Source organism: Electrophorus electricus, chromosome 21, assembly GCF_013358815.1.
Source record: "Electrophorus electricus isolate fEleEle1 chromosome 21, fEleEle1.pri, whole genome shotgun sequence".
In the NCBI taxonomy this organism is placed as follows: Eukaryota; Metazoa; Chordata; class Actinopteri; order Gymnotiformes; family Gymnotidae; genus Electrophorus; species Electrophorus electricus.
The window spans coordinates 7,100,510-7,123,110 of record NC_049555.1 but is presented as its reverse complement, the minus strand read 5'-3'; the positions used below and the strand labels follow the sequence as shown (position 1 = coordinate 7,123,110).

At 47.6% G+C, this 22,601-nt stretch overlaps 1 protein-coding gene across 2 annotated transcripts in view; it reads left to right on the top strand.

The window, feature by feature from the left end:
- Positions 1-22,601, top strand: part of piezo1 (piezo-type mechanosensitive ion channel component 1) — a 61,058-nt gene that overhangs the window by 22,582 nt on the left and 15,875 nt on the right. For both annotated transcript variants that reach the window (XM_027007340.2, XM_027007342.2), the window contains 19 exons: positions 5,088-5,210; positions 6,006-6,048; positions 6,362-6,521; positions 12,299-12,521; positions 13,465-13,678; positions 14,696-14,867; positions 15,020-15,115; positions 15,462-15,558; positions 16,056-16,165; positions 16,293-16,553; positions 17,046-17,148; positions 17,522-17,703; positions 18,069-18,217; positions 18,493-18,651; positions 19,263-19,369; positions 19,650-19,813; positions 20,764-20,940; positions 21,807-21,932; positions 22,113-22,313. In XM_027007340.2, coding sequence (XP_026863141.2) covers positions 5,088-5,210; positions 6,006-6,048; positions 6,362-6,521; positions 12,299-12,521; positions 13,465-13,678; positions 14,696-14,867; positions 15,020-15,115; positions 15,462-15,558; positions 16,056-16,165; positions 16,293-16,553; positions 17,046-17,148; positions 17,522-17,703; positions 18,069-18,217; positions 18,493-18,651; positions 19,263-19,369; positions 19,650-19,813; positions 20,764-20,940; positions 21,807-21,932; positions 22,113-22,313 — 2,867 coding nt within the window. The remainder of the gene's footprint in view (positions 1-5,087; positions 5,211-6,005; positions 6,049-6,361; positions 6,522-12,298; positions 12,522-13,464; positions 13,679-14,695; positions 14,868-15,019; positions 15,116-15,461; positions 15,559-16,055; positions 16,166-16,292; positions 16,554-17,045; positions 17,149-17,521; positions 17,704-18,068; positions 18,218-18,492; positions 18,652-19,262; positions 19,370-19,649; positions 19,814-20,763; positions 20,941-21,806; positions 21,933-22,112; positions 22,314-22,601) is intronic.

Here is a 22,601-nt window from a genome sequence, read left to right as displayed (position 1 = left end):
ATCTGTCCAGAGAGGAGGCTGTACAGATGAAGTCTCGAGGCCAGAAATGAGAGAGAGAGAGAGAGAGAGAGAGAGAGACAGAGAGACAGAGAGACAGAGAGATCTCAGTTTACAGTCTAGGACTGTCCAGACTTTAGGAGTTCTCCAGAGTTTGTGTTGACATATTTAACCGCTGGCGCACCGTCTCATGGGCACTCACGCTTTAGTGACATCACCGACACCTGCTGTGAGGAAGCGGCAGTTTTACACCCTCTGTGAAGAAATGCCAAGACAGAATTTGTGGGCTCCACTGTCATTTATATACTTTTCATTTCTTAATTCTAAGTGTGTATTGTGCACAGTCTAACTGTGGAGAATCTTGGTTGCGCTGTTTTGTATATAAGTGGTTAAACTGGACTGAATTTCAGCTGTAGTCTCTTGGTCATGATTAATGAAATGCACAGTAGTACAATCAGGAAATGCATTTTTTTCTCAGATGTTTGTGGGAAATCTGAGCTTTGGCCCATGGAGGTTCTCTCCCGCCGGCCCCTGAGTGGGCCGAAGCCCTCAGCGGCTCTCCGTCTTCCTCAGCGTCAGTAGAGGAATCGGGGGGGGGGGGATGCGTTCTCCCAGGCCTGCCGGTCTCGTACCCTCTCTTGTGACTGCGAAGAGCTGCAGCACAGGGCTTTATTTCAGGGAAAGCTTCTGACGAGCGTGCCTCGCTCTCACGCCAACACACACACCCATGGAAAGGCTTGACTTTCCCTGGCAAAAATAAAAAAAACATGTAAACAATCAATCCTCCGACTGTGATGAAACAAAGCAATTTGGGATGGGTTTTTGCAACTTCACTGTCCTCAGTGCAGGGATTCTCAGTCCAGCCCTCAAGGAACCACAGCCTGTCTGGTCTATGTTTTGACCAGGTAATCAGAAGCTCTACAGCTGGGGTTCAGGAGTTTGTGGAGCTGGAGCAAAGCAGAACCCTGGTCCACCTGGGAAAACCAAAGCCTTAATGTCTCTATTTTGTTTCAACAACAAAAAGGTAAACACTGGGCTAAAATTACACAAAAATTCAATAGCTGGAAGCAAATATGAGGTACTGCCATTATTATTTTTTAAACTCCTGCTTGCCATCACGATAAGTAGGCTTTGTTCGGAAATGGAGGGATAAAGGAGCATTCCAGAGGTGTGAGTAACTGAGCTCACAGAGCCTCTGGGTTCCAGCACAGGCTGGCTAAGCCAATGATTGCAAAAGGCCTGTAGGGTGCCTGTTTGAGCTTGTCCCGGTGTTTGGGCTAGGAACGTTATGATTTGTGTTTCATACTAAAGTCCAGCTGAATGCGTGTAAGCTCAAACTCCATCCAGCCCTAGGTCTGCCAACCTCCATCCAGCCCTAGGTCTGTTTGTCCAGTGTGAGGGTCTCCTTTCCTCAAACTCCCTGGCTGGCTGTCTACTGGAAAACCAAACAGCTCGTGCAGCAGGTCACGTCCAACACGGCCGCCTGTTAAGGTTGTTCGGTTTACAAAGTGATGGTTGTTTAGCGTGCAAAGCAATGAGGAGGTCGTTAAACGTTATGATTTGTGTTTCATACTAAAGTCTAGCTGAATGCGTGTAAGCTCAAACTCTGCACCCCTTAATGCCAGGGATACCCTGGCAGGAGCAGCTGTAGCCTCCGCACAAATCTGTTCACCTCGCTGGGTTGGCATTCCTTCCTGGGCATCGTTCCGTAACCCCCTCCTCGGTCAGGGGCGTCTACAGATGTGCAGTCATGTCAGGTGCAGCTGAGCGCCATGGCTCATTAAAACGGTCTTCATAGCCACATATTTGTGAAAACACACAAGGCATATGAGCGATCCCGTTTCATGGAAAATCTCATAAACCCCCCCCCCCCCCACCACCTTTCTAATTCTCGACGTGGTTTATTGCAGCCAGAGTGAAAGCCCAGGTGGGGGAGGGAACACGCAGGGACGTCAATGGAGAGAAAGGGCTGTTTTAAAAATAAATAAATAAATAAGGAAATGAATAAATAAAAGACTGTAAGAAAACTGGAAAGATAAATGAGGGCCAGGAAAAGCTCTGCAGTCACTGTGCCCACCAGCCTGTGGAACACCTTCCCCAGTGCCTGTTTTGATGGCGGCTAATCGGTCCGGAATCTCGAGAAGGGCACTGACTCACTCACAGCGGGGCCGAGGGAGAATGGAGAGCGTAGCAAGAGCACCCACGTCACGACAGCCACTCGTCTGTTTATAGTGTCCTCTTAGACAGACGCCCTGTCCACCGCGTGCTAGGCTTGGTCCCCGGAGACAGTGCCTGCAGGGCCTGTCCAGAAGTGCCTCCTGTCGGGCCTTTTAAAAACGTTGTTTTACTGTTGTTAATTTTATTACCGTTGGAAGAATGTAGCAGCGCGTTCCCGCTCACCTCTTAAAAGGGGATCCGGTCAGGCGGCACGGAGCATGTTGTTGATTACACTACCACCATGCAGTTGGACTGCAGACGCTCGGCAGCGCCTGAATTGCCGTTCACTTCATTTCAAGGTTTTAAAACCTTATTATTTCAAAATAAAACCATGTTTGTGTGTGTATATATAGTTTCCTACAGATGGATAAGGGCCAGACAGAAGTGGTAAGGACTGGTATAAATATTGTTGATTTTTGTTCATCACAGAAAATGTTTTCTGTGAACAAGCAAGAGTCACCGGAATGGCATGTGTAGGTCACAAGGCCCCAGACGTGAAGGGGAAGGGTTCGAGCCTTGACGACGATAGAGCCAGCATGGACACATTCCCATAATCACATGCTGCACTGGCTTTTTACTTACTAAGTAATTTCCTGCCCTGGGCAGAAGAGAGTTGGGAGTTGTCCTGTCATCATGCCCCTCGTTGCTGATTGGATTGGAGTGCCTGTGGTCACATGATCCCCGTTCATCTGCAACTGTGCTTGTGCCACAGTATTGCATGTCTGGTGTTTAAAAATATGTGCGTGTTGGAGTTTTAATCTTGTGCCTTGCTGCAAATTAATATGTAGGAAACCAATTTAACCTTGTGTCTCCTTTGGAAGGCCATTATTGCCTTCCAAACACCAGACTTATAAGGATCCACACTCTTATAATTTCACGGCCAAAACAGTGATATTAACTGCATAATGTGGAGCCAAGTTTTGACATTCAGTGCAGCACAGAGTTTGCTATTATCATGAATAGTGAACACATTCATGTTCAGTAGTGGGTAAGTAGATGTTATTAGCCGTGTATGTGCTGGATCTCAGACCTTGTCCAGCATGTACCAGCAGCAAACAAAAGAACCAAATGAATTGTTTCAACCAAGCGAATATTAAGCGAATGCATTGGGGATAAAATGGATTGGTCCAAAACACTGCAAACCACTTTAAAGAACTTGGTGGTTGGATCCCTAGAATGTTTTCAAAAGTGTACTTTCTTTAAATTTGGTCTACAAACAAACCCTTTGGACTCATAACTTCACAAATTCATCCTTCAAAGAACTGAAAAACAAAGCGGTCAGAACAACCTACAGACTCTGGAAAAAAAAAAAAGACTACAGACAATCAAAGCCCAACATTAAATAATAGGAACGGGAACACCCCCACCCCCTGCAGAGATCAGTGAGATTTTTATGAAAGCCAGTGGACAACATCAGGGCCCTGAAATGGCGCGGTCCTCTGTGCTGGGTACAATAGCAACCTCTGTAAATAGTTCACTGTGTAACAGCCTCTAGCTCACAGTGTGCAGGTGATTTTCTCCTCGTGCGCACGTCATCTTCAGGTCTTCGTGTCGGTGTCTGCTGGACTCCGCACCCTCTAGATGGAGCACTTCATTCTAAAGCACAGGCGGGAAAGCCATTAGTGGTTTAGCATGCATGAGCTACGTGTACGTCTGCAATCAAGGGCATTTGAGTGAGAGGGCATGTGCAAAAGAGAAAAACGCGCACGGATCAAACTTCTATGCGTGTGTCCCTCTCGGATATGAGCCGGAAGGGAAGTCACGTCCAACTCCGAGACGGGTCATGATGGATCACAGAGGACAGAGACGTCTCGCCAAAGTGTTTGTGCAGCTCTGCCGTTTTGACTCTCGCTGCTGCAGAGATCAAAGAAAAATTTTTTTTATGATCCCCAGCCTTTGCACTGTGCACTGTGAAGTGAAAAACCATGATGGAACTATGGGAAATTCCACCGCCGTTCCTGACCCTGAAGCCGACCGTGACTCATCCGGAATTACAGTCCCCTGCACGACGGCACTGTGGTCAAATAAAAGCAATAGATCACCCAGTCTGCCTTCCTTTTAAATTGGCCTTCGTCATTCTACTGCGGTAAAGCATGGGGGTCCCATGTGGACAAAGTTAGGCTTTGGTTTTTGTTGTAACGACTTGTTTATGACTTCCTACTATTTTGATCGGCTTATTTAGAATAAAACGGAGCACTCTTTGATTGCCCAAGCTGCTTTATTCCCACTGAAAGGGAGGGGTTGGGTATAGTCCCTTTCCACTCGGGCTTCATAGAGGGAGTGCGTGGGTCTGCTGTCAGGGGCCGGAGAGTGTTTTGTTCCTCTGCGTTTTATCGCGAGTGTGCTAACCATCTGTAATCGGATCTGACAGGTTCACGGGCGAATCAGTCATGGCTTCTCGTCTGGGTGCTGTGATGAAAGGAGGGTAAAGGCTGTTGGAGGACACTTCCGCCGCTGAGTTCTCCACGTGACGTCCTCACGCTGTCCCTAGACTTTGTCTAGGAGGCTTTCATGATGTTTATCGAGAACAATTGCAGAAGCCTTGCGTGTGACCAGCTTTGGTTTCTTCAGGTTTATCGTATTTATTTCAGAGATGATTAAATCTTAATCCTGGATGATGTCCATGTCACTCTGCTCTACTGCCTCTTCCACATAGTAAAGCATATAATGGCCCCTCATAAATCTATACAGAACAGAAGGATCCTGCTCTGCTTGTGGCTTTGTTCTCTCTTGTTCAATTTTACACTATTAAATTAAACATTACATCCTCTGTCCTTTAGGTGTACATTATTGCTGACTATATAAGGTAATGTTTTTATTCAATTTCCTCTCTCAAGTTTGCTTGTATTTTTTTCTCTCTCTCTCTTTTCCAGGGCACACTGGGAGATTCATCAAGGCTTTGTTCAGCACTAGTCTATTATTCATGCTAGCGCATGTCTGTTTCCAGATCTGCCTCTACACCGTCCCCGGCCTGGACGATGCACTGGGACACAACTGTGAGTGAACTGTGTAACCTGTGATCCAGATCACCCAATCACACATCATGTTCATACAGTCCTACGGCAAGGGGCAACAGCCTTTGATGTGCATGTACCTGAAGCAATCACAGGCCTGTCTGGCTAATGACTGTAAAGACGAGGCAGAATATTTCTATAAAAGTGTTAATAAAGGCTATTTTCATCACAGTGTTCTTCTTTTAGATGCAAAGCATGGTGTGTAACTAGCCTATTCTCTCACACATATTTGGCAAACAGAAAAGTCAAGTACCCAAGGAGGCACTGTTAGCAGTGCCAGTGCCACAGAGCTTGTCCAAGTTGTGGTTTGAGCCAGGCCAAAGCTTTGGGAAGCTGCTTCAGAGACCTCCATGCTGTGGGCGGAGGCGTAACACGCTCTGCGTGAGGTGGCTTCACGCACGCTGCGTGCGCTAGATCTCCAACACACTCCAAGCCGTTTTCCTCCAGATAAGGAATGCCATGCAGCAGTCTGTACAGGAAGAGTGGCATGCCCTGTGCCGTTAGCCAGTCCCATTTATTTTTTGTTCGTTTTTTTCCATGCCGCCTTTCCGCGTTTGTCCCAGAGGAGCTAACAGAAACAGCAGGGCTCGTGGGCACGCCTGCCGGAGCGCTGATGGCCAGCAGACAGGCTCCAGCCAGGGGGAGAGAGCGCGGGCCGACCCCGGGGCGACCCCTTCCCTGGCAGCTGGGCAGAGGCCTGTAGGAAGGGCTCTTAAGGCTTTCTTCTGCCCCAGGGGTGGCACTTAATCGCATTGTCCTTCTCGTGCATCTCCACAGGTAGCTCATGGGAAACTCTGACGGAGCATATCGGGGTGTCCAGGTATGTGGATAATATACAATTAGAAACAGGCGTGCTACAGTTCAATAGCCTTATATAGCTTTATTAATAATAACATTTCGAATAAAAGTTTCAAGCTGGTTACATAAAATGGGTGGTGTGTAACTAGCTTTTAAGTTGTTTCCAGTAACACTAGCTCCAGGCATATGTAAGTAGTAGCTTAGTTCATTATAATTAGGCTGCTACATTTCACTGCCAGCGGCCTTATCTCTCATCTGTGATTTGAGTTTTAAGTAATGACTGATTTCTGAGAGTGGCTGTTCTAAATGGCTGTTGGCGGTGGCACCCTGTGCAGGCTGCCCCTGGATGACCCCTGGAATGTGGTGAGGCTCCTGTCCCCTGACCTGGGCGTGTTCCTTATGTCTCTGATCACTATGGTGGTGTGTAACCGTCTGCTGAAGAGAAGGGATGAGAGATGGGGGCCCAGAACACATGGTATACCCTGCAAACATGAGGTCAGTGCACCTTAACTCGCTCTGTGTGTGTGTGTGTGTGTGTGTGTGTGTGTGTGTGTTTTATAAAATAGCACCTTGCCTTCCCTCTCTCTTCCATAACTTGGTGCTCTTATAGCTATAGCTTGTGGTGTTTGTGTGCCATTGCGTTTGTGTGTAACTGAGTTCTGCAGCCTACAGGGTGTTATTGGGTCATGCTGCGCTACACAGATGGGGTTTGTGTTGCGTTTTGTTTTGTTATTTACAACTGCACTCACAAGCTCCGGCTGGTGAGAGGAATGATGAACATAAGCCATGGAATGTTTAACCCATGGCATTTTTTTCCTTGGGTTGCTTCTGCTTACACATTCTTTAAAAATTACTATGGATCTCTGGCGATGTCTCTGACTATTTTCTTCTGATGTAGAAGAATAACAATAAGGGCATTATACATGGCTGTCAAACACACTCGGTAGTCGGTTGTGTTCCCAGCGCTGCCTCTGTGCTGCTTAAGCAGCTGTGTTCTCCAGCTCCCAGCTGTTCCCGTAGCACGATGCTGCAGTGTGTGCCTTTTTCCACTGACTCGTGCCCATGGGAGTGGGTGAGGGGCTAGTGGCCCCCTTTTCCGACTGGCATCACATCTGGAGAAACGGGGGGGTCATCGCTGCCGCCCTCTCTACTAAGGTCAAACGCCTCCTGCTCAGGCTGCATTACAGTTTGGACGCGGATCTTGTACTAGCTTGTGTCCATTGTTCTAGATGTAGTTCATGGTGCCTGATGACTGCTCACCTCCTCATGTCCCTACTGATGTCTACAGGGAGGCTTTGGTTGGGCTACCCTCCTTCAGTTCTGTAGCAACAATGGGAGTTTCCCTGCCTAACACCTTTTTTTTTCTTCTTCTTTTTTTACACACAGCAAGCGCATGCATATGGTCACACAAGTGTTCAACATAAACACAAACCTAAATGCCCTTCAGTGTAATGCATCACACGCTTACTGTAGAACACAATGAGCTTTTCATTCTTTCCTGAAGACTTTCATGCTAAAGACTTTCACTCGCTCTTTCTTTACCTTCCTTCCTCGTTCTAGTTTTCTTTCTTCTTCTCCTTTTTTCATTCTATCTGCCTGCACTGCGGCTCACAGCCCGATGGCTTCCTCCCCCTACTGCCAAGGCAACTGGATCAACAAACACAGGCCTGCTCCCATATGCGCCAGCCTGGGAAAATCAAACCTTTCACGGCTTAATTAGCCGCGGTGGCCCGATTAGCTAAACGAGGCGTTTTGTGCCCGCAGTGCTGAAATCGCCCGAAAAAACAATCGGTTTCACCGCTGGGAAATATTTGTTAGTATGAATGCATGTACTTTTTAATTTTTTTATTTTATTTTTTTAAAATTCCACACACTCGTCTCCGTGTTGGAACCGTCGACCTGGAGCGAGCGCTCTGCGATCAGACCAGCCGGCTGCTTGGCTGTGAGCGACCGCTGCGCGAGCAATCCGGCATGGCGCCCACGGGCCGGGCCCTCCGCCCTGCCACTCTCTGCTCTGTCGCTACTTGCCATTCAGATGAACGCTGCAGGAATATGAGGGCCGTGTCCCGACGCAGTTGAAATATAGTCCCCTGATCAGTGCATCAACTTTTGGAAAGTTGGTGTCAGTACTAATTATACTAATTACATCTGTTCATAAAGTTCTTGGGCTGTTTTTGTGAATTCAGCCAGAAAGAGAGTGCAGTGCTGAATCCAGGTACCCGCAGATGGATGTTGTAGGCGTGGGTCTCCTTGTTGACGCAACAGTGTTCAGCAGAGGTGAACAGGCCTTTGTGTCGGAGAAGCAACAGCACTGCTTAATTTCAGTTCAGATCTGTTTAAATAGCGCAGACATCTCAGAGCAGCTTTGCAGGAACTAGACTCTTAATGAGCAAGTCAGGGGTGATGGTGGCACTCAGCAACTCCCTAGGCAGCGTGAGAAAGAAACCTTGGAAGGAGTCGGTCTTGAAAGGGAGCCCATCGTTTTCTGAGACACTGAAATGCGGCGTTCGTAAACGAATGAGTCATCGGGACAGACCTTCGCTTGGGAACTCGGAAAGGACGCTGTTAGAATCGCATGTTCTTTACCATCCAGATGAAATGGGCTTTAAAGGTTTCATGACCGAACCGAGGTCAGACGTTTACACAACTAATATTTGTTTGTCGAGAGATGCATATTATGCAAGCAAAGAGAGGCAGTCTGCTGTGGTTGAGCAAGCCCGTGTAACAGTGCAAGGCAGTACTGTTGCCGCAGTCTTCCTGGTGATGCAGGCCTCGGGAGAGGACAGGCGCAGGACACGGGACAAGATGTGGTCTTGCATTGCCAGACTCTCTAGGGATAATTTTTCTTGGTCTGTTTAACTGGTAGAATACAAATAGGGGGGTGCTGGAGTTTGAAATGAATTTGTATAGTAATGTTCAGTTAATATGAACTGACACTGATATAGGGCCTCCCTTTGCTAGCTGCATAATAAATTCGCCACCTCACTCAAAATTGATGAGGCCATCAGTGCTATAGATGAGGCAGTGGGAGGGTGATGGAAAGCATTTGCCAGGTTTAAGAAAAACGGTGGAAGTGGTACTGGATGAGAGAAGCAGCAGAGAAGCATCAGCTGATGGTCAGTGGAGATGTGAGATCTCCACCATGCTGGCTTACTTTCGTCTGAACTATGACAAATAATGACGTGTGTGTGTGTGTGTGTGTGTGTGTGTGCGTGTGCAGTCCATCTCATCCCCAAACCCACAGTGAAGTTTGAACACTAACGTGGGTACAGGGACCTAGCGCTAAGACAAAGCTGAATCAGTGTGAGCTCAGACAAGATCATCTTTACAGCATGAGCTCAAGATAATCCTTAACACCTCATCAAAACACAGCAGGCTGTTCTCTGGCCCAGGCCATCAGCCTGGCTCACGTACACACTCCAAAATGGGTACCACGCGGTTTGTGTTAACTGAACGGTTGCCGTACAATTGAGCAGATGAAGGCGAAGGGGGTGGGTGTGGATGGACCCGGTGAATCGCTTAACTGCCTGAGACGTGAAGTGGTGTGTCGTGAAGACTGCAGAGGGAACATGTCGTCCCCGCGCCTGGACTCCCGCTGACGTGCTTCTAGAGCTCCTGCAACGTCAACCTTTCCTTCTCACCACACAAGTATCAAGCGAGGAGCTAAATATAGTTTGCCCTGGAACATGAAGCAGTAGCAGACAGTGTAAATATGGCATTAAAATTCAGACATCGGTGCAAACAGACACTGAACATGATGTATATTTGTGGTATTCTGTACACAGCACTACACAATAACCCATACAAATACCTATTGAATAGATCAAACGCACACTGAGCACAGTAGTGGAGTCGCTGCATTGCTATTTTCCATGTATTCTTCAGCACACACTGATAGCTGGTGATTGTATCTTAGCAGCTTCAACACTGTCAGAGGGGCCATGTAGATTAATGTGAGCAAAGTTTGAGTCCAGGTGTAAAGCGACTGGGTGCAGCAGGTGTATGCAGGAGTGAAGCTGAGATTGCAGGCGTGTTGGAGTGTGCAGGTGTCCGTTTGGCAGATCTGTTCAGGAGTCTGCAGGACGAGACTGTTTTTGGATCATCCATCCAGAAGGTTCACTGTGAACCAGGTGCGCACCAAAGGAATTGTGGAGAAGCTGGACGGTGCAGTTTTTGTCGGTGGTGGTGGTGTGAATTGTTTTGTGGAAGGCAAGTCATCAGGACTGACTGCATGCACTCTGTGCTCAGCGCACACTGAGATGACCTGGAAGCTCTCAGGATTTATGTAGCCCTCCTGTCAGAGGTTATGGAGAGCTGGTACCTGAGAGCCGAAGAGGAAAAGAGAAGAGGGAGAGATCAGATTAGAGTTTTCTGTGTTCCCCTCAGCCTGTGGGAGAACTGAAAGGAACTTTAATGTTTGTTCACACACACACACACACACACACACACACACGCTCTTGAGTCATCCTCATGCTCTTTTTTTTTTTTTCTGGGGTTGTTCCAGTTCAGATCCACTCGTGCCCTTTAACTTTATGCAGTAGATTGAGGAAGATTCATCTGCTCAGATGGACAGCGGGGTGACGTTTCTTCCCTTACAGTGAAAGCCTGCTAATGCAAAGCCAAAACGCAGCAGGTTCATTCGTAATCACCATTCATGTCCTCTTCCTCCATGTCCATTTGGGCAGGCGATCCAGTGAAACAGGTGGCTCCTTTTTCCTCTTCCAGGGAGATCGTGGAAGATACTGGATTAGGAAACAACATGCAGCACAGAGCAGATGATGAATGATCACCATTAGTCCTTTGTAGATATTGCATTGCGTTACATTTAATACAGTGTGATGTGGGGTGGGGAAATAGGTTTTGGGGAAGTTTGTTAATGGCAGTGTGTAGTAGATGGAAAATCATTTAAACTGGTCTATCAAGAAGCTTTGAAAGAATCCCCCTTCCCTCCCTCTTTGGACATTTTAGAAGCTCTGAAGCAGACTGTTGGCATGCAGGGAGATTGGCCACACACACGCTTTGGCAGATATTGTGTCAACTCCATTAGATTTTACCCACAGTTGGTGCCGAAACCTAACCTGCATCTGTCACTCGAATTGGGGACAAAAAATGTCACGCGCACACACACACAAATGCGCGCACACACACACACACACACACACACACACATGCTTTCTTGTATTACTGTCTTTGTAGGGTCTTTTCATTAAATAAAAATAAAATGTAAAAAACATATCTATCTTTTTTATTCTGTTTTGGGTAAAGCCAAATGTTCCCACTATGTGAATTTTAATGTGTTCCTATCGTTATGTAAATATCTTTGGCCTCCACAAAGTGGCAGAAATAAGCACGTGCGCACACACACCCATTCAGCCGTGGCATGCTTGTTCTGACAGCCCCATAGGCTTAATGTGTTCTGTGAGGAAAGTGCCGATTTGTATATGATGGCACGAACCTCAGTGAGTGGTCTCGCACCATCTATGGGCGGTCTGTCTGCTATGATGTACTTGGATGCTCCTGTAACATTCTCTTCAGGCAAACGCTTGAACTGTGGGCTCGTGGCAGCACGATTCCATTTGAGTCTTTGGAGACATGCGTGATCGGCCCCGTGATTTAAGCTGCAGGTGAACATCACCAACGCTGGAATACATTTTCACTGTCTGATACTGCAGGCGTACACCTGGCACCAAACTCCTAGTCAAACATCCTGCATCCTGGGTATATAGATAACTTTATTTCTCTTTCCCATCCTCTCTCGCATGCACGCACGCACGCACGCACACACACACCACACCTTAGTGCAGGCATGTTTTCCCAAGTTATCAAAGCTTGCTGGTACAATACCTGCCCTGTTGTTAAGCATCTGTATTCTGTCTGATTGATGGGCCCTGACGATCCCTCTACACTCCATTTAAGAGAACAGACCTGCGGAACTAAACACATGAGTTCTGTGTTAGCTACTTTCCCCCTCTTTTTTAAAATGTAAAAAAAATAAATGTGAAAAAAAGCACTTTTTCCTTTTCCATGTGGTTTTTTTTTTTTTTTTTTTTTTTTTTTTTTTTTTTTATATAATATATATATAAAGTTAGACTGCTTTGGAACTTTCCTGCTTTTCCATGATGGAATAAGGAAGGCTGCATGCTGAGATCACACTCGCCTTGCAAGGCACCAGGGCTATGTGTACCCTAAACACAGTTCTTGCAGTACTGCCTGGCTAGGGCTGTTTCTGTCCCCCACGTCCCAGGGCATTAACATTCCCATCCGCGTCCCAGGAGGCCGAAACGGACGAGGATGAGGAGGAGGTGGAGGTTGGCGACAGCGAGGGTGAGGAGCAGGAGTGCGAGCAGGAGGATGAGGATGGCAGGCTGTCGTCCAGCACTCCGGAGGAAGGGCCTGGCAGGGCAGCCCTGCTAACTGCCCGCCTACGAGCCACAGCCCAGCGCTTTCTCCGCAACGTGGGCCGACTCCTGGTGGTTACGCTGCTGGGGCTGGCCGGTAAGAGAACACGCACATGTGCGCACACTGAGAGTAGGCCTCTGGTCAAGTTCCTTTGGTAACCAGAACAACTGCAAGGTCGGCAGCTTGAAGCCCAGGGCCGACTGGGATTACCAAGAATACCTGGTTGGTGACTGCACTGTGAAGCAGAGGCTTGGATACCAGGGTCCTAAATATGGCCTGCCTGCCTTTTGCCCTTCACATTATTACTTACCACTGCCCCCTGGTGTACATCAGAGAGCAGCAGTGGGGCATCTCTCAAAACAATAGCCTCCATCATTAGCCTGGCTTAATGTTTTGAGTTTAATAATTGTAATTAAATAACACTTTAAAAATGAAACTTATTACATCTAAATTAATTAAATATGTAAAATTATGTAAAAAATAGTTTTATAAATCCAACATAACTGCTAATATAAAAACTAAACAAATGTGCTATTAGCTGCTTCTTAAAACTCCGTGGTGGGTGCCTGACACGTTTACACATTTTAAGGCATTTGTGAAAAAAGCACAAGGCTGCTTTACTGGGCTATTTCTACTTCATTCGAGGCTCAGTGTGTTCAATAACCCAGCACTTGAGAGTCTTAAAACCTGATGTGGAACACACAGACACTGTAAACAGAAACTGTAAAATGATTAAAGACACCTTTAAGAAGTAAAAGGATTTTAAAATCAATTGGAAAAGAAAGGGGCACCAGTCGTGCTATAACGGGTGTGGTGTGTGTGCTCTCTCTCTCTCTCTCTCGCGCGCACATTCATATGGGTTAACTGACTACTAGTATTTCTAACAAACTATTTACTTACAGAGCTTTTGGAATATGCACTCAATTCCTTCAGGCTGTTTCTAAGATTCCTTCTTCCGGGATTTTATTTTTGGTGTATTTCTTTCTGCGTTTGTGTTAAAGCGATTTGCCATCCCACAACGCTGTGTCGTGTTCCCCAGGCATCACATTGCCCTCGGCCTTCTCTGCCGTCTACTTCCTGCTTTTCATCGGCGTGTGCACCTGGTGGGCCTGCCGCCTACCCATCAGCCACCTGGGCTTCAGCGTGCTGTGTGTGATGGTGGGCTTCTTCGCGGCGGGCCACCTCATCTGCCTCTACCTATACCAGAGTGTGGTGGTGCAGAGCATCCTTGCCCCCAGCACCCTGTGGGCCAGGTACCCTACAGCTGAGCGCTCCGCCCCCTGCCAATTTACTGCACCTCACGCTAGAGTTCAGGCACACACGTCCTGTACTAGACATACATGAATCGAAACCTGGAGCCGGCATGCTGTAGCTGTGTTTGAGGAAGTCTCTGGAATGTTCTCTTGCTGTCACACTGGTTTCATCAGACATATCTTTTTTTTTTTTTTTTGTAGACAGGTTTGAAAACCAACAACCATCGTTAGAAAGTTCTTGTTGGCGGCAGAATGTTTTGTTAATGGTCCAGGGACGTAACACAGGAGGGTATCTGTTTCACTCAGCTGTAAATACTGCTGTCTCTGTCTTCGAGTCATATATAATCTCTCCCCTAGTCCTGTTCGCTCTCAGTTTTTGCCACTCGTTCAGAGTGAGTGGTGTGTGTGTGTGTGTGTGTGTGTGTGTGTGTGTGTATACATGTGCCGACGTGTGCTTGCATGCGTTGGTGTTTTAATAGGGGAGTGTAACAGCATTGCGTGACAAAGGAGTTGTGTGTCATAGTGAGCGTCTGTACAGTATAAGCGCTTCAGCCTGGGAGTGTTCGGGAATGTGAGTGAAGGACAGAGTCAGCAGGGGTTGCAGTGGGGCAGGAGGTGGGAGGTTCTGAGGCTTGCCCGCATGGCAGCTGGCTGCTGCTGTATTGGGCCAAGCTGGCATAAACCTCAGAGCAGGATACATCTGGAGGGTAATGCTCACACGAAAACACACACACACAGTGTCGCTGATTAGCTATGTTTCCTCCTTAGTGAGGTTGCCAGCACTGTGCTGGGTCCCATGCCACAAATCTTTTGAGGCCTTTGCTCTGGTCCTGGAGATGATGGATGATGGCAGCGACAGGGTAGTAAAACAGCTTTCAGAGTTGACACACACACACACACACACACACTCACTCCCTCTCTCTTGCTCTTTCTCTCACACTCTCACACAGAGAGACACACACACACACACCTTCCCAAACAAAAGCTTGCTAACTTGAGGCTTCTATCTCCCTACAGGCTCTTTGGCCTCAAGGATATCATTAAGCCTGTAAACTGCTCCTCCACATCTTATGACCTCATCCTCAACACGGAGCATGATTGGCCTGTGTACGTCAACCCCGGCATCCTCCTCCTTCTCTATGTCACTGTGGCAACCGTTCTGAAGATCAGCAGTCATGTCTATGAGAAGGTGCTCCTAATCCCACTTTTCAACCAGTTTCTCATAGAAAATAAGCAAACGCCACAGATTTATAGTTCAGCCTTTTCTTTCTTTTTTTTTATTTTTTATTTTTTTTTTTTAAGTTTGTTGGTCATCAGTATCAGTTTTCATTGGTTATACAGAATGATGTGGGTGGAGCCAAGGTGAGAGGAGGTGGAGAGGAAGTGGAGCTAAAGCCATGGGGGGCGGGGCGAAATAGTCCTGAAGATGACACTAAGGTGAGTCTGGAGACTCGCGTGCATATATGTGCAGTATCTGTGTTCCAATATCATTACTTTTTACCCACTGTGCCAAATTCTGCAGTCTGCTTCATACAGGATTGGCCTGCTTCACTTATTTTAATGTCTTAATGGCCAAACCAATTTTCTGCCCTCCCAAACTTTGCAGCTGCAGCATTAAATTAGAATAACAATAAATTAGAAAGGAAAACTTTCAGGTTCTATAAAAATATCAAAAGCTCATTACCCTGACACTCACAGCTAGGGCAGTGAAGTCTGGCCTTCTCTCCGGTGTCATGCTGGGTTTGTATACTGTGAGTAATTGGCTGCATTTCTGCATTTTCAGCAAATGCTGCTCGCCTCGGGTGAAAGCCCTGGCCAAGAATCCGTGGCATCCAGAACTAAAGACCACGTCACAAACGGCTCCAATCAGCACGACCCAGGTAGGAGAAACTACCAGATTACTGCCCAGGGCTGTCAAGGGGACAGCATGGAAATGAGTGACCAGTGGTGACAAAGCACATATATATATATATATATATATATATATATATTTGTTATTCTAATATATATATATATATATATATATATATATATATATATATATATATATATATATATATTATATATATATATATATATATATATATTATATACTTACCAGACCTGGAAGAAAGAGCCGTGTGCTTGTAAAATGATTGTAAAATATTAAGAAGCGTTAACGTGTTGGCTGTAATCATCACAACAGAGCAAGTGTCCACAACAGCTCTTGTTGGACTGGACTGTCATAACAGTGTCTCATGTCATCAGCAATTACAGAAGCTGCTTTTGGGAAGGTTTGGTACTGCCTACCACTTGAAACCTGTATATAGCTCCATGGTGTGTGTGTGTGTGTGTGTGTGTGTGTGTGTGTGTGTGTGTGTGTGTGTGTGTGTGTCAGGCCCTGATGCAGGCACAGTGGAGCAGCAGATGGAGGAAGACAGCCCTCTTCATTTGGTCGGGCGGATGGTCATGCAGCAGAGCTACATCTGCGCCCTCGTTGCCATGATGGTACAGTTCTCCTCCTCTGCATCCACCCGCAGCCTTTAGTTATCGTACCACGTTAATGAGATACAAGTTTAACTTTCCATTAATTATTTACGTTTGCGATAATATTGCAGTCTATCGCCCCCTGCAGGTGTGGAGTATCACCTACCACAGCTGGCTGACCTTCGTGCTGCTGCTGTGGGCGTGCGTGATCTGGATGTGGCGTGCGCGGAGGGACTTCGCTATGCTCTGCTCGCCCTTCATCCTGCTCTACGGCGTGGGGCTCTGCAGCGTGCAGTACATCTGGGCCATGGACCTGGAGCGCGAGCTGCCCCAGCAGGTGGGCTCCATGAGCCTGCAACAGATGGGGCTTGACCGGCCGCCCCACCCCTGCCTGCGCCTGGGGGCCATGGTGAGAAGAGTGGAATTCTGGGAAATGGAGTTTTGGAGCAGTGTGTTGATTCTGCAGGACTGAATGATGAGGCATATGGATAAAATGTTGTTGGTGTTTAGTAGTAGTTGTAATAGTAATTGTAGCAGTGTGAAGGCTAGAGTTCTGTTGTTTTTTTTCAAGATTCAGCACTTGTTTGAGAAGTCAAGTAGCATTCTTTGAGGTCTGTGAAAGCGGGAGAGTGACTAAGTTGCATTTTGATTTGAATCCATAGACTTATGATCAGTCTAACACCCCCAAGACCATTCACAAGTCCAAAATGCATACAAAAGAAAAACTTTTGTAATATAATTGGAGAAAACATGGAGGGCTCCCACATTACCCTGGACACTGCCAATTTAGGAAAACCCCTGATGCGTCGCGCATCCCGGATGGGACGCGTGTCGTGTAAAGTGAATGTGACAGGAAGTGTGTGTGTGTGTGTGTTTGTGGGGGGCCCCCTTTCTCACTCAGTTGCTCTTCACCCTGACGTTCTGGCTGCTTTTAAGACATTCGGTAAAGGACAAATTCTGTAGGAAGAAGCGGGCAGTCCCACTGCAAGAGGTCACCACTGGAGGTGAGAGACGCTACACTGAAACCCCTCTGGCTAACTCTTCAAAACTCTCCTTATTTGGTCTGAGGCTTGACATGCAAATCACACAATCGGAGATCGGCGTCTGGTTCCTCTCTGCTGGACTCTCTCTCTCGTGGACGTTACACTAATAAGACACGTTGGGCTACAGAGTCCTATTGTGTTCACTGGTATGAAGTGAACTGTGCAAATAGGACAAGCGAGGGATCCTCTGTCGCACAGACTTAGACGTGCCACACACACACACACACACACACACACACACACACACACACACGAGTTCCGAAGCACGTCCGTTACCTTTCTCCCGCACTTCTCCTCCACCTCTTCCTCTCTGTACGGGTTTCTGCACGGGCAGGAAAGGCAGGACGCGACGGCTCAGTTCTGAAGCTGCTGGGTCGAGTAGTGATGAGGCTGCACGCCAAGTACTGGATCTACGTGTGCGGAGGCATGTTCATCATGGTCAGCTTCGCCGGGAAGCTGGCGGGCTACAAGATCATCTACATGCTGCTGTTCCTCCTCTGCATGTGCCTCTATCAGGTAAACACCGGCCCTCCTTGGCCGCAGTTCTCCTGAGTGGGTCAGTGTCGGCTCGGGGCAGAAACACGAAAGAGTCACAGAAACCTTTCTAGAATATTCCATCAAAGACAGACGGCTTCGGAGGGTTTGAAAGGTTAGGCTAAAAACATGTGCCTCCCGTACGTCTTCCAGTGTTTGCTATATATGGTACCGTAAGTATTTTAGGGATGCCAACTGGATGCGTTGGGTTGTTCGTAGAGGTGGAGCAGAGGATACTGAATTGGCTGCTCCTCTGTCATGCATGAAAACATCTGGGGGTAAAATATAAACGATGCAACCTCGGATCCCTGTGATTTTGTCTTCTTTTGGACACGGTGTGGGTGTAGGTGTACTACTCTCTGTGGAGGAGGCTGCTCAAGGCCTTCTGGTGGTTGGTGGTGGCCTACACCATGCTCGTGCTCATCACCATCTACACCTTCCAGTTTGAGGACTTCCCAGGCTACTGGAGGAACTTCACCGGCTTCACGGACGATCAGTACGTCGATCAGGACACACTCACAAAACAGTTTTTGGTGTTGCAGAGAGTGGGAATGAATTATTACTGTGTAATCAACACACATGCTTATATTAGCTTGGGTGAGTTTTTTGCAAGTGTAATAAAGTATGGTAAGTGTGGTCAGGTGAATTTACACATGCACCCTTGCGGGAGCTGGAATGTGCATTTGGGTAAGAATACTTTTGTTTGTCTTGAATGCTTGACCGCGCATGTGTGCGTGCGCGGTGCTGTCATCTGCCTGTTGGTGCCCCCAGGCTAGCTGATCTGGGACTGGAGACATTTAAGCTGTCGGAGCTGTTCCCCAGTATTCTGATCCCTGGCTTCTTCCTGCTGGCCTGCATTCTCCAGCTCCACTACTTCCACGAGCCCTTCATGACGATGACGGACCTGGAGCACGTCACACCTGTGTCCAGGCACGCCCCTCAGCCAAAAACCTTAACACATACGACTGTCAGAGTGCCCAGTGTGAGCTGTGCTCTGGCCACACCGAGAGCTACTCATGATGACTAATCGCAAACATGGCTCTGTTGTACTTCATCTAGTTGGATGATTGCTGTCTGTTCATAGCCAGCATTTACAAAAAACATAAAAAAAACCAAAACATCAAACATGTCATTTGAACAACAAATTTTGATGTTCACCTTAGTCATTGGGTGAATCATTTCACTTCAGTGAGTGCTCATATGGGTTAGGCCAGGGGTGCCCATGCCAGGTGTGTAAGAGTAGAGTAAACGAAACTGTAGAGTGGTAGACCTCTTCAAGGAAGTTGGAGTGTGTGAGTGAGTGAATCATTTCAGAGTTCAACATTTAGAATGTAGATTTGGGAATTTTCTGATTCACATCTCATTTCACTTTAGTCTCCTATGAGACTCAAGAGTCCCATCTTCCTGTGTGTCTTCATGGGCTAGGTCTTTGCTCCTATACTGACTATTTGTAAGACATGGCTGTGTGTGTGTGTGTGTGTGTGTGTGTGTCTGTGTCTGTGTCTCTGTGTGTGTGTGTGTGTGTGTGTGTGTGCATGCAGGAAGAGGTCTGCTCCGAAGCCAGAGGTGCTGCAGATCTCAGAGGGAGGAGGCTTTGAAGAGGAGGACCTCAACCTGGAGCTGGGAGACGATGAGTCAGAGGATGGAGGTAAGAGCCAAAAGCCCACTGAACACACCCTGCCAAGGTGCACGGTGACCCAGGCCTGCTCTCTCAACTTGAAAGACGCTGAAGTTAACAACCTCAAGCTGATTACTACTCCAAACTTGGGAGTAATCTTAATCATGAATAGATTTGACCTTTCTATTGATTTTCAGTTGTCCTCAGAGTTAGTAGCTCCCCCCCAGCTGGTCCCCTGTAAGTGGCGTCTAGTGATGGACAGGGATAACATAGCATCCGTGTTGTCTTTCTGTCCTGCCGTTCCCCGCAGAGCTGATGCCCAGTAAGTGGGGTCTGGTGATGGACAGGCTGATGGTCCTCTTCAGGAAGTTCTCTGACGTCCTGACCCACGTGCAAGCCTTCCTCTGGAGAATCCTGGAGCTCCACATCCTCAAGATCGTCGCCTTCTTCGTTGTCTGGGTGGCGCTGTCTGAGGTCTGGGACCAATACAATGCTCTCTGCCATCTCTGTTTCCAAGCACTACAGACAATATTGCTAATGTTGCTAGAAATGATCGATAGCCAATAGGAAGCTGATGGTAACACTCCCACCCCCTCGATTTATATGGTTGTAATTTACTGGTTTCCCCAAGAAAGAAAAAGGGGAGTTGTGGCATGCTTATTTAGGGTGCAATATTTTTGGTCTTCGCTATACCTTTTATTTATTGCCCAATCAGTGAATTAACTGCCCTTTTCCCTGTGACATCGAGAACATCAGTAGCATCATGCCAAGAGAGACGCTTACATGCTACTTAAGTCTTTCAGTTAACACAGCTGTGGAACTTTCTGGGTTGAGGTGAGGTAACAGCACACAGGAGGCGAAGATGGCGCGCAGAGCTCACATTTATTTCTTCACACGTGTGCAAAGTGCACAATGCTGTTGCCTTTCACCTTCTCTTTTCTCCGTGGCTCTGTGGGGAGGGAACTCTCTCCAGAAACCCACTGAGATAAAAGGTGGCATACAAGTAGGTTGCCCTTAACCACCCACAGGTGTAACCAATTAAAATCACCTGCTGGTCCCCTTGGGCTGTTACAGTAACTAACAGTGGTTTATAAAGCACACAATGCGCATTACAGTGCACCGGTCCAGTAAGCGATTAGTTGGTTGGATTCATCACTCACGGGTTGTCACCTATAGTAGCGTTGTGGGTGAACTGTTTATAAGATCGTTCCCAGCTATGGGGAGAGAGCTCCAGACAGCTGCTCTACGTCCGCGCTGTTTATAATGCGGTGGAAGTGCATCAATATGTCTCACCACCCACCCATCCTTTCTTCTCTCTCTCTCTTTCTTCCCTCCTCACTTTCTCTCTCTCTCTTTCTTCCCCCCCTCCCCTCTCTTTTGCCTCCGGTTCCCATCCCTGTCCTCACCCGACCCCGGCCACACAGCCGTGCGTGATGAACTCGGTGCTGGTGGTCCTCTGGTCGTTTGCCATGCCGTACCCTCGCTTCAGGCCCATGGCCTCTTGCCTCTCCACCGTCTGGGTCTGCATCCTCATCGTCTGCAAGATGCTCTACCAGCTGAGCATCGTCAAGCCTGAAGAGTACTCCACCGATTGCCCCGTGGTGAGAAACGCCACCCGGCCGCCCACCTGCAAAAAAACGCACGCCAACGCCCACCTGCGTGACGCCACTCTCCTGCTTGAAAGCAAACCCTTTATTCCACTTCAGACACACTGAATTATGTTCCCATGAGCCCCTTTTTGAGTGTGTGCCCACCGCAGCCACACACTCAAGCTCTCTCGCACTAACGTCCATGCACCTGCGCGGGTGAGTTGGCGATCAGCTGCTTAGCCAGCGTGGCAGCTGGCTTGGTGCTGCTATGACTCCTCTCTTTTGTCTGTCTCTTTCTGTCGGCTTCCTGCTGGGGTAATTCTCACTCTGATTACACACCCACCCTCCCTCCTGCTTTCTGTCGATGCCTTTGGTTTAAACTTTATGGCTTTTTGCAAGGAGCAGGGAGGCATTTGGCCGCAGTTCAGCATAACGACGAACCCCCTACTGGCACGTCAGCTGAGATCTCATTAGCCTTCCCGCTTCTGTTAGTTTACACCTGAAACGGGTTTGGATTAGAACTGGAGCATTAACATCCCTCTTCCTCAGTTCTTCATGTCTATACTTTGCAGGGAACATGTTCACTTTAAAAATCTCCTCCTTAGCCAAAAAACCTTCAACCCTCTTGCTATATCTTGCCTCTAATCTTATTTCTCCACTATCTCCTCTTTTGTCTGGATGCTAATTTGTACTGAATACCGAATCTTTGTTAGTTTTTTGCCTTTTTACTTTTGTATGTTTTTCCAGTGCTGGTATTGCTATAAAGCTTCTTTTTTTGTTAACAAGAGGCACTATAAAAATTGTATAATGATAATAATTATAATAATAATAATGTCCTTAACTTTCTTTAGTTCTGTCATCTCTGCTCTGCCTTCTAGCCTTTTGCTAATGAGACCAGCCTGGGCAGCGACGAGATCTGGAACTCTACACTCTACAAAGCGCCGGTGGATCCAGCCAACTGGTTTGGCGTCAGGAAGAACGCCACGGCCTTGGACTACAGCAAGGTGAGACCTGCTCCGCTTCCATGTGCTCCTGCTTTACCGCGTGTTGCGCTAAAGCGCGTTCTTAGAAACGTGTGGTCTTTTCCATTTTTTACCTAGGAGATGACAACTTGGCTCGTGTCCTTAAACGGTCCTGTTTTGTGTGTGTGTGTGTGTGTGTGTTGCATTGGCGTGTGTGGCCAGAATCACCTGATGGTGCTGTTGCTGCTGGTGTTCGAGGTGACGGTGTACCGCCACCAGACGCACCACTACAGGCAGCTACAGCGCTCTCCGCCCACCATCCCCACCATCTTCCCCCAGGCCACGCGTGACATGCTGGACCTGGGCCTGCTGCCCTGCCTCAAGTACCTGCTCAACTTCAGCTTCTACAAGTTCGGCCTGGAGGTCAGGAACATGAGCTGAGGCACTTCACTGTCGCTTCCACGCCGCCAGGGCGGGTGCTGATGAAATGCTTCAATATGTCTAATGACTAGTGTGAGAATGAGGAACCTCGCAAGGTACTGTGTCATATGAGGACATTAAATGGCTGCACTGTGGTCTTGTGAGTTTAAAAAGGAGTGCTGAAGTCCTTGTAAGACAGCATGGATGTTGTGTGCTGCGAATACTCTCAGTCTGAATTGATGGGAACATTTTGCTAATCACAATATCTTCAACTCAGTCATTCGTGGTTGG